Below are 12,525 nucleotides of genomic sequence, written 5' to 3'. Positions count from 1 at the left end.
TATTTAAAATGTAATGTCACAAGATTATCTTGCGGATAAATAAAATTCATATCAATCGAATGATCCATCGTTGTTTTATTGCAATTTAAAGTTCTATAGCTCTAAAAAAACACCCTTTACAAACGCAAAGAAGAATTTGAATTCGATGACCTTACTTTTATTATTCTTGAGTTCTGCACCTTAGTTTGAATAAAAAATATCAATTCTCTTCCCAGGTACTATCGAACCAATCTGGAACCAGACTTTCATATACTCCGGACTACGCAGATCCGACCTGACGATAAGAGCTCTAGAAATCACAGTATGGGATTTGGTTCCTCATGGTGCCAACGATTTCTTAGGAGAAACAATTATAGAATTATGGCCTTTGGATGAGAATCCGATGTGGAGGACTCTTGGACCCCACGAAGAGGTGGCACTGACACCGAGTGAACATCTATCGCCTCCAAGTACAGGATCAAGATTTTCGGACTCGGATACGCCTTCTGAATGTGAAATTGAGGGTAATAGAGAGAGGAGAGGAGCTGATGGTACCAGTGTTAGTAGTGTAGGTAGTTCTAATAGTCCGCCAAGGGAGAATGACAGGAGATCCAGAAGAGAGCAGGAACCTGCGACGAATTATGATCCACGGAGCTATAAAAAGGTAGGAAACTGAATTTTTCAAAGGGTATATTCAAATCGACCAACAATAAGTTATTTTAACCATTTCCTCACTTCACCGTATATTTATATCTGGTTGTCAATGATTTGAATTCGTAGAATAAATTAATTTATCAGGTTCTTTCATGAAGAAATATATATTGGAAAGAATATTCCGAAGAACAAAAATATAGAATTTTTCAACATCTTAAACGATTAAAAATATATTAGAATTCACAGATAAACTAACTGGTTACTTAACAGCACTGAAGAGTCTTATATGGTACTACTTTCCTAAGTGTTCGAGATGAAACTCAGCACTCGACATCGCTGAAGAGTCATATATGGTACTACTTTCCTAAGAAGTCAGATAAACTTAATACTTGACAGTGCTGAAGTTTACCTTTTGTTATAAATTGTTGAAGGTCATAAATGAGATTCTATTAACCGTGAATTATTGAAAAAAGACGTCGAGCAACTGCCTAAAAGTTGCATATAATTTTCAATTCGATAGAACATCTATCATTAAAACAATTGAATAAGTAATGAATTCATCATTTTAAAATTTCTCTCACCTTAACATAAATTTGACTGTCAATGATTCTCTTATGAAAAAATGTATATTGAAAAAAATATTTCAATTATCTTTCGATAAAAACGAAAATATCGAATGTTTCAACATCTCGAACGATTAAAGATTAACCGATCAACTCACTGCTAACCTGACAGCACTGAAGAGTCATATATGGTACTACTTTCCCAAGTGTTCGAGATAAAAATTACCACTTGACATCGCTGAAGTGTCATATATTGTATTACTTTCCTAAGGGGTCAGATAAAACTTATTAGTGCTGAAGTCTACCTTATAATTTGAATTTTGAAGGTCATAAATAAGATTCTATTAACCGTGAACTATTGAAAAAATACTTCGAGCAATTTGCTTGAGCGAAATTACAATATATGCATATAATCTTCAATTCTACAGTACATGTGAGAAAGAATCGTTTCTGAGGTGATGCAGTTCTTAAAAAGGCATTCGCAAAATTTGTGAAAATATCATAGAAAACAACCGCTAATTGCAGGCCTTATCGGAAGCAATTCTCGAAACCGTTCCAGCGTCACATTATGTGATACAGTTGAATCTCTTTCGCAGATATTGATTTCTCGAACATTATTTGGCTTTTTTCCCATTACTGACACGAGAGAGAGGGGGCATTTTTGTTGATGCTGACGGGGCGAATTCATTCGTCGTATTTTTGAATGAATGCCAAACGAACTTTCTTGCTTTATTCATGAATTCTTCGTTGGCGAAGGCGAGAGCATATATCATATTGGACTTATGACTTTGCGTATGTATGCTCTGGCATGCGTCCTGATTATGTAGATGATGGATTATGAGATCAGGGAGCGATTCATGTTATTTTGGGTAGGTCGAAAAAATTATCTTGGGTTTCTTGCAATTTTCTCATTAACTGAGGCAGTCAGTTGATGGTTGGTATTCAATATGGTTCATCAGTTAGTAGGGTTCGTTTTCCAAGAGAATTTCATGGTTGTACACGAAACGTCAGGTGAAAAATCAGATTAGATCTATGCTCGGAAGCTCAGAATTATCTATCTATCTCTGTTGAATAATCTACTCAAAAATATTAGTGACAATATGAGATGGATATAGAACGGTTGAATTCAGGATGAATGTTTGTTATATTAAAGGTCATTTACAACAAATCCAGTCCACAAGGATCAAAGGTGGTTGGAGACTGAGCTATAGCGATATTTCTATTTTTAAGAAAACCTGTTAACGTTGTTCCAAAAATATTAGAGTGTGGAAACTCAACTGATGATTTCTTGAAAGCTCGAAATGAGGGTTTGCTTCAAAAAGGAGATTAATCGTTCAAAACTCATTCCATCTTAGAAACAGTTGGTGTTAAGTGATCACAATTCTTTTTTGGAAAATTTCATTTGAATAAGTTATATAAATATTAATAAATCGACTTTATTCAACAAATGTACATACATTTCCCGTGAAAAGACGAAGATTAGCTAAAGCTACTCTTAAACTCTTAACCTTCTTGTGTTTTATTGAAAAAACTTCAACTCAGACACATATTCAAAAAATACAAAGAACATTCAGAGATCCTGTTCAAAATGCTTGCCCAGATTTCTTATGAAGGCACGTAGCCTATTTCGTACTTCAGTAAGGGTTACCCAAGATTAAAAGCAGTATTTTATAGACTGCACCCTCGTCAAAATCCTTTCTTCCAGTTCTTCAGGTGCCGCAACGGGATTATTGTGAATCAATCTTTTCATGTGACCTAAAATGTGGAAGGCACATGGGGTAAGTTTTGTAGATCTGACGCGACAGAGAATTGGCCCTTGAGTACCCAGAGGCGTCCTTCGTGAATCTATCCAAGTTTTCCGGTAGAAAAACTAGTCCAAAAATGTATTTGTGGATGACCTCATCCACGCATTGAAAGGGAAACATATCTGATAGAAAGCTTCTTTTGTCTTTCGGAATTCCCTCTTGGGGTGTTCTGGAGTATAATGAAAAGGGCATAATCTTGATGTATGCATTGTGAAGCATACTCTACAATACGTCAAATTAAGATGCTATCGGAAAATTGAAAGTTTCGAACGTAAGGGGTTTTTTAATGACTTCAGTCTTAATGATTGTAAATTATTGTTAGGGTTATAAAACACTGAAATCAATTCGACTTTGTTGTGATTCATCCAACAAATTATTAACTCCAATATCTCCATTTACAGAACACTGTAGCAGGCCATCGTTCCCACTCAGCAGCTCCGTGCGAGTCACCCAGCTATCACATGTCTAGATCCAGGTCCAAATCTCCTCGTCGGACTATGAACGACCACAGATCACTCTCCCCACCAGACGTCCGCGTGGTAGACTGCCAACCAACCACATACAACGTATCCAGATTCCAGTCGCGTTCGGCGACAGCGACACCTACCGGATCTCCTAAGAAGCGGCAGCTTCCCCAAGTACCACACGCGTTTGGCCGTGCCTTGCAGGAACGAGTAGCACAAGATCTGGACGACCGCAACAACAGGCATAGAATGAGGTACAACCAATCGTATAGGAGCACTGGTTCGGGGTGGGAGAGAAAGTACAGTGGGCTGAGTGACAGTGATCTGGCCAATCACACGCGGACTACCTTGAGATCTCTCTCTCCCGAAAGAGACAGAGACCCTTTAGGCTTTGCTGACTTTGATAGTGATATGGAGTCGGTAACGAGTAGTGCTTTTTCCACGCAATCTGAAAGACCATTAGGAAATAGAGCTTATAGGTAAGGAAGTTAGGCTAGTGCACGTGCACTGAGGTATACTTGCTAGATTATAACCTGGGTCATTTTTCTACAAGACGCTCAATTCAAAGTTTTCAAATGATGCGTTAAATAATCAATTGGATTGTTTGAATTTAAATTAGGTTTCTGAATTAAGAGAGATTTTTGTTATCGAATGGAAAAATTAAAAATATCATACTCCTTTTTGATTATTTTGCTGAAATTTATACAACACATTCCAAATTGATATTCTTGGACTTGACCAGAAATCCTGATCTGTAAATCACACAAATTGAAAAAATATTGTAAAATCATTTAGATTATTTCAGAAATCACCTAAAAAGGGTTACAATCCATCCATTTTGGGGGTTATCAGAGACGTCATTTTGAAGATCACGTATAGGTATATTATTAGGTTTACTTCAGCCTCTAAGATCTCCTAGGCTTTCTTAAGGGTTAGTAAAGAAATTCAAAATTCCTTTTTCCTTTATAGTTTTCCTATGGTCTCGTCGTCATGGTAGTAATGGTCACTGGACCTATCTATCTCTTTTCAGAAATATCCTCTTCATACTTGATCTAACAGAAAGAACCATATTCTGCACAAAATTAAACTTGTACTCCTAGCTCCTCAAAATGGTTCTTGAGATTTTGAGGTACTATCCCTTTGAGATTCAACCCTCCAAATAACGGAAAAATATGTGGTTAGAAGCTAGTAAACTCAGATATTCTTTAAAATTCTCAGTTCCTGCTGAGACCAATTATATTATAAAATGAAGTTTCAGTCTAAATGATCTTTATTGAAACAACAGTAGATACTAATACAAATTTACTTGGCTTGTATTCGTGATCTCAGAGTTATAAACATAGATAGAGGGAGCATATGTCATTTTCAGTAAGCAAATTTTGTCCCCAACATGAACTATCAAATTTGACATGGAGCGCGCAGAAATGAAAACATATCAGTGATATTTTACTCAATTCGTGAGTTTCTCCACAAAGAACGCGCTTCTTATGTCCCATAGTTAAATAAACGTTTCATATTAACTCAAAATATATTGAAATAAATACCAAATTATGTTAGAAATTCAGAAAACAAACTTCAAGCGCACCAAACGACGTGAAACAACCGATGACACTAGGAGAGCAAAAGTTGCCAAACCTTGGATTTCAGCAGGTAGATACAGAAAATAATAAATATTCTGCTTATTATAAATTCGACAATTAGGAAAAATATCGGATTCCAAATATTCAAATTGGCATATTTAATCGGGAATCACTCAAATAAAATATTTCATTCAATATAATATGCATTCATAATGATATAGTAAAACTGTGGATTTGAAAATATATCACAATCCGACAACGTGATCTAACCATGTTGGGGACATGTAAAAATTGCTTATACTTCCTCTACCTATGTTTATTACTTTATGTTCGTAATCAAATGATAGGTATAACCTTGTTATTTCAATATTACATATACTCACAAGAAAAGATGACAAACTTAAAATATACTCCATACGTAGCAGTTACTACCAACACCACCATCACAGTACGGAATACCCAAGCAGCAGTAACAGATACAACAGGAGTACCTATCCAGAAAATAGGGGTCCATCGAAGCACAGGGAGTATAGGGAACATAGGGAATACAGGGATCACAGGGAGTACAGAGATCATCGAAATCAAGAATACATGGACCCTGTGGAGACTTTGAACCAGAGAAATGAAGACCACTATCAGAGAGCCTCTTACCATCAGTACCATAGCGAAGGAAGTGTCAAAAGAGGACAGTTCACTAGGAGTTTGTCGAATTCTGAACCAACAACGGATGAAAAGACAGGTGCGAAAACAATAAATCATCAAAGCTGAATACTTTTGGCACATACAGGGTGGCCATTTGAAAACGAAACAGACGAGATTACAGACGAAATAAAGTTTTTCGATAGAAATGCTCGGACAGGACGATTTCTGTTTCGAGGGGGACAACTTAAGATGTAGGTTACGGACGCATAGCGCTTCAACCCTTGCTACTACAACCCTCACCCCCAAATTTTGAATAGGGAAGATGGGGTGAGTGATACCTCATTTGAAAGGTATTTTTATACTGATTTCAGCACAGTAATTGTTTTTCATTTTATGCATTAGTTCTCGAAATATTCTCAACTAAGTATTTGAAAATGAAGTAGTGTTTTCATGGCACTTGTAGTGTTTTGTGAAAAATCGACATTTTGAGCTTCAAAACAACCATGACTGTGGCTTCCTTCCTAACTAACTAACGCATGAATATTTCGAGAACTAATGCATAAAATGAAAAAACAATTACTGTGCTGAAATCAGTATAAAATACCTTTAAATTGAGGTATCACTCACCCCATCTTCCCTATTCAAAAATTGGGGGTGGGGGTTGTAGCAGCAAGGGTTGAAGCGCTATGCGTCCGTAACCTACATCTTAAGTTGTCCCCCTCGAAACAGAAATTGACCTGTCCGAGCATTTCTATCGAAAAACTTTATTTCGTCTGTAATCTCGTCTGTTTCGTTTTCAAATGGCCACCCTGTATAATCGAGAAATGTATCTATACTCTTCTAAAATTTTACAGATGGTAGTTTGAGCGATACCGCAGTAGTGACCATGATAGAACTGGACAAACCTTCGGAAAAAATCATGAGGAAGGATAGTCAAAGAGATAGGAATAGAGATAGGCAAGACCAACTGATGGGTCTTGGCAAGAAGAGCAGTTCCACGAGTCAGTTATCAGCGACAGGTAGGTTCAACAATCCTCTACTGATATTGCAGTACTTTCTATCAAGTATCATACTTTTGAAAACTATCTGATGGTCGTAGATCTCTATTAAGATAGATTGATATTTAGAATAGTTAATGTTGAAATTGTGCGTGTTGAGCTCATTCCCTCTTACCATATTTCTTTCTCAGTTGGTTGCCAATTCATTTCGAATAAGCGGAAATTGTCTAAAAAAATTGCATAAACCTTCCACGTTACGCAAAGAATAAGTGAAAGACAGCATTATCAACCTTTTCAGCCTTTGACTTATACATATAAAGGATAAATTGGAAAATTAATTTTCTTGATAATAAATACAAAATAATAACATTTTTCGAAATGAAACTCTAAGTGATGGATGAAAATTTCAGAAAAAAAAAGATTTCAAGAGTTCAAAATAATTTTTCATGAAAAGCGAGGATTTATAATGTTTGAAACTGTTTGAGTTGTTTAAAAAACCAGTTTCCTTAGAATGGTGTTGCAAATCAAAATTGCATCGATACAATAAGAAAATATGAGGTAAAACGCTAGAAATAAAAATTTTGCCAAAAAAAAATATGTGATTAACAAACTATGAAAAGGCATTGAAATGCTTACTTACCCCTAGGTTCGTGCTGTTGTAGTATTTTGCGCCAGTTGAAGGCAGAGAGTATTTTCGTAAGACAGTCTTATATTTTCTGTAAAAATACTTTCTGACTCTGACAATAATTGCGCCGAAATGTCTATCGTAGCCACTTCAAAATCAACAGAAATCTAGCTGTTTTCACGTAAGATGTCAGTCTTCATTGGCTCAAAACACAAGCTGTTTTGATAAAGAATATTCGTCAATAAAATGGTGTTTATTTTGCTATTATTGGCTTTTAACGATTATGCCATCCATATTTGGGCTAAGTAGTTTACAAGTTATGCCGATGTATTATGCGAATATAAAATAACACTTAAAACGGTGATTAATTCAAGGAGAAAAATTCTTCCAAAAATACAACACATAGGCTGATGAAAATAAGATTTGCTTCAGTTACATTACAAAAATTGAATCTTGAATCAGATAAGGTATAGAAATATCAACCATCATTGTGATTGTTGTATATACAAGTACAAATAGAATACAGAGTGTGCCAAGGCCAGATCCAACGTTTCAAATAGCTTAAAAAGAGTAAAAAATATTAAACAATTTATTTGCCAGGAAGATTATATGATGAGGTATAGATATGTCAATTTTATAATATCCCCAATCACAATTGATATTGATATCTCACAGAATATCTGAAAATGAAATTTCACAAAATTATTGGAACTCACTGAAGAACTTGATATCTTTCGAGTCGTCCTGTATATTTTCTGTGCGTGTCGGAATTGTTTTTTTCTATAGTGGACTTCAATCAGCTGCTTGAACAGTCGATGCATACTCGATTTAGTTTATACGATATTCGAAAAAGTTTCTTTCAATGGACAATGATGTAATGAAGACATTTGATCAGAATCACCAATTTAACAAATTCACCAAAAGCCTTCCCTTAACTGTGGCGCACTCTGTATAATAAATAATCCGTGTGAAAATAAAGTTAGTCTTCAGCTTCCTCGATGGCTCAGAGGCTAGAGCGTCGAATTAGTTAATCTGAGGTTGCGGGTTCGAGTCCTCCTCGGGGAGGTACTTTTTCCAGAATTGAATGCCGTGAAATTAATTCAATATGTAAATACACAGACGTTAAACCATTATTTACCTATTTATTCATTTAATAAAGTTAGTATTGCAATCTCCGCCTGAAAAAATCGTCATTTTATTTTCACATAAATCCAGAAACATTTTCTACAGTTTTAGAAAGCAAAGTACTCCAAAGAAATGAGTTTAGAATGAATCCTTGTTTTCTTGAACCTTTTCCTAGGTCGCAAACGAAGAATGGGTTTTGGAAAACGCGGAAAATCATCCTTTACGGTGCACAGATCTGAAGAAGTGCTTCCAGGAGATGTTAAGCTCTCCAAACAAGGTTCATCCTGTTCTAGCGATGGAGAAGGTTCAGCAGACGGTGATAGGTTCATATTTTTTTTTTAAATCGACCTAACTTCCCCCTCCTAACTGAGCAAACACGTGGATAGGTACATAGAGAGATACAAAATCTTGAATAGTTCATTTCCACTATTATGAGTATATAAGACGTATTTATGAATAATCCGTAGTTCTTTTAGACCCAAAGAAATGTTACTTTTTCTTCTGTAAGTAAATTGAAGCGTTATTTAATGAATAGTTTGCTTTCCATCTGAGTGGATCCTTAGAAAGTTTCAAGAAAGCTTCGTATTTTATTAACTGGGAGAACCAGATGATTTTCGTATACTTTTTGTATATATAGTTTTGGTTCTTTTGACCATATAGTTATTACATAGTTTTTAGAGTAGATGCATAAGTAGTTAGAGGAAAATGTTGATGAAAATTTACTTGTTATGCTTGTTCTCACGAGGTTTTAGAGATGGTAGAGCTTCAAGTTATTTGCTTCTCTTCAAATTCAATGAAAAATTATACTCAGTGCGTTCGATACCAATTTTTTCCATACGTTTTCTTCACAGTGTAATAAATTGCAGTCATCGTGACAAACGTATTGTAATTCTCTTAACATTGTTTTCGGGAAAACCACGATTGTCTACTGTCAATACAAAGGTTATGTATTTTTCCTGCAAAATTTTTTTAGTTTAGTTTTAGTTGATCCACTCTTCATTGGGATCTGAAGTCACAAAAATTTAATGAAAGTATTTTTTTCTAAATGTTTTTCCATAACGAAACAGGATGTGAAAAAAATTAGCTTCATGGAATTATAAAAGAAATGATGATCTTCTTCGAAACAAGAAAACTACGATATTAATTGAAGCAGTTATAGGTTTCAAGATTTTTCCCAGTTAATCATTTAATATTTCCAAATTCATAATGCATATTCTGAGCGAAAATTAGAGTTTCTATTGATTTCATATTTTTTTTGTTGATTTGAAAAAAAAATTGTTCGAACAATATTACCCCTCTTTCCAATGTTTCTCAGAACTTGTACTCAAACTCAAAGTTTGAACTGGATTATCATTTATACTCTGGTTGGAGAACATTAAAAAGTTCATTTATAATATTTTCAATGAAAGCAGTTTTTTTTTTTAACGTTAGGACAGTCAATTCATTTTGGGGATGGCAACATTTGATCGTTAATTCTTGTTTATGAGATTATTTATACCTTCAAAGAGGTAACAAATCCCTGAAGTATTTATAATGCTCAGAGAGTGAAAGGGTTAGGGACAGTCAGAGGCACGGAAAAACAAGTATTTATAATAATTCGTCTTCATCAGTAATTACAGTTATAATTATGCCATGTTTTAACTTTATTCCACCCAAATTTGAAAAGAAAATATTAATTTTTCGGACCCAATCGAACCCTTCTCTGGTTACGGCCTTGCCATTCTTTATGTATTACCCTATTATTTTGAGGCACAATATAAAAGAGCAGAAATGTTGAGCATACATATCGAGGTTGCTTAGCTTAATATAGGTTGAAAATAAAAAGATTATTGTTGGGATATAACTTTCACAATCTGCACCAGAATCATTTTTTCTATTGATCCATTAAAAGCGGCACTTTGCGCTTTCACGCTATATATATGGCACATCAGCGAGTATTAGTTATATAAAGCCTTTAACTGTAGTGTGTTAATACGGTCGAATCATTCTGTTCATTTTGTGAAGGGAACCAGTCTAAAAATGTGCAAGTTTTGGTGGCCTATCTGTAAGTTCTAACGGGTGTTTTTTTGAGGTATATAACTTTAAGTTGGCATTACTGTTCAAGATGGCGACCGATTTAACAGCTGTTAAGTGATTTATTCGCAGAGTGGTTTGGCAATTCATCATGAATAGACTCACGCCTGAACAACGCTTGCAAATAGTGCAATTTTATTTCGAAAATAATGGTTCTGTGTGGAATGCGTGTCGCGCACTACGTCCGTTTCATTTTGTTTAGCGATGAAGCGCACTTCTGGTTGAATGGCTACGTCAACAAACAAAACTGCCGCATTTGGAGTGAAGCTAATCCTCAAGTATATGTTGAAACACCGTTACATCCAGAAAAACTGACTGTTTGGTGCGCTTTATGGGCTGGTGGAATTATTGGTCCGTACTTCTTCAAAAATGATGATGGCCAGAACGTTACAGTCAATGGTGATCGGTATAGAGCCATGATTACTTACTTTTTCATTCCTGAATTGAACAACCATCATGTCCAGGAGCTGTGATTCCAACAAGACGGCGCAACATGTCACACAGCTCGTGCCACAATCGATTTATTGAAAGACACGTTTGGTGACCGCCTAATTTCACGTTTTGGACCTGTGAATTGGCCTCCAAGATCTTGTGATTTAACATCGCTAGACTACTTACTGTGGGGCTATGTAAAGTCATTGATCTATGCGGATAAGCCACAAACCCTTGATCATTTGGAAGATAACATTTGTCGTGTTATTGCCGATATACGGCCACAAATGTTGGAAAAATTCATCGAAAATTGGACGTCCAGATTGGACCACATCCGAGCCAGCCGTGGCGGTCATATGCCAGAAATCAAATTCAAAATGTAATGCCACAAGATTATCTTACGGATAAATAAAATTCATGTCAATCGAATAATCCATCGTTGTTTTATTGCAATTCAAAGTTCTATAGCTCTAAAAAAACACCCTTTATTATTTCAAAATTGTCATGACAACTGATACTTTTTGATAAGGCGCTGCAAAAAAAACTCAAAAAGCTGAATTATTTATCGATTTAGACAGCGGATTCAGTAGAAAACGCGCGCCAACAAGTTGCAGCATACAGCGGTCTCAAGAGGTGGTTCCACAGATACCGATTCGTTCTGCAGAAGGAAGTCAGAGGGCTTCAAGTTTGAATTCCATATCCAGTTCAGAGGCATCGTAAGTAGCTCCTAACAAGACATCAGTGTGGTTTGAACTTTGCTCTTGGCTGTTTTTGTATTTTGCTCCTGAAAGTCTTGAATTTCATATATATATTTTCATCTTATGGTTTCCTCTTCCTTTTGTATAATAGTTTGAATTCATTCATATGTGAATTTTAGTATCCAACCTGTGACTGTACACGTTGATGCCACAGTTAAGTCATATCAACAAGTAGATCTATGCCAAGTATAATCCACTCTAAATATTATTTAATTTGTGAAAGAAAGACTTCTGTTGCTTTCAAATGTTACTTTTGGAATAGATCTATAAGTTACCGAATAATATGGCACCAAGTGTTTGCATGAATCTGCTCTGATTTCAACAGCATCCTTCCTCATTTAAAGAATCAATACTCTCTTATTGGGTGATTTGATTCTATATCGAATGATACATACTGTACTTCTTATATTGCGTATAATAATAAAACCTCAAATATACTAATGAAATTGATACCAACAATTCTGGATATTTGAAAGGACAATCATTATTTTTAATCAAAGTCTTTTCCATTGAAAATTTCATGTTTTGTCATGAATTGGTCGACAAAATACAAACGAATTTTTGTAATTTTTTTTATATCTTCTATGGACTGAAGTAGGATTTCTCGAACTTACAATTGAGGAGTTCGAAAGACAAGAAATCATATAGCATCAACAATAATGTAAACTAGGAACTAGCAAATGCTAGTTCCTAGCCATCGTTATTGATCGCATGTTCTTTGTCAACTCTTCGTTTTTGGTGTGCTTATGTGCTGGCCTTAATAAACGAGTTGGATATTGAGTTTTCACTTATCCTATATCAAATTATGGATTACAAATACCACATTG

The 12,525-nt window shown here is 35.3% G+C and overlaps 1 protein-coding gene across 15 annotated transcripts in view; it reads left to right on the top strand.

Moving 5' to 3' along the window:
• Positions 1–12,525, top strand: part of LOC123679143 (regulating synaptic membrane exocytosis protein 2) — a 41,722-nt gene that overhangs the window by 22,596 nt on the left and 6,601 nt on the right. For 10 of the 15 annotated variants that reach the window (XR_006747358.1, XM_045616558.1, XM_045616553.1 and 7 more), the window contains 5 exons: positions 216–643; positions 3,403–3,944; positions 5,468–5,784; positions 6,542–6,706; positions 8,611–8,758. Coding sequence is in view for 14 of the 15 variants with exons in the window: in XM_045616558.1 (XP_045472514.1) it covers positions 216–643; positions 3,403–3,944; positions 5,468–5,784; positions 6,542–6,706; positions 8,611–8,758 (1,600 nt within the window). In the remaining variant the exon portion in view is untranslated. Of the gene's footprint in view, positions 1–215; positions 644–3,402; positions 3,945–5,467; positions 5,785–6,541; positions 6,707–8,610; positions 8,759–11,514; positions 11,657–12,525 lie in introns of all 15 variants that reach the window. The other 5 variants (XM_045616554.1, XM_045616552.1, XM_045616557.1 and 2 more) reach the window with 2 other exon arrangements.

The sequence above is a fragment of the Harmonia axyridis genome, chromosome 4, assembly GCF_914767665.1.
Source record: "Harmonia axyridis chromosome 4, icHarAxyr1.1, whole genome shotgun sequence".
Taxonomy (NCBI): domain Eukaryota; kingdom Metazoa; phylum Arthropoda; class Insecta; order Coleoptera; family Coccinellidae; genus Harmonia; species Harmonia axyridis.
Note: the sequence above shows the minus strand (reverse complement) of the source record. Positions and strands in the feature narration are given on the sequence as shown.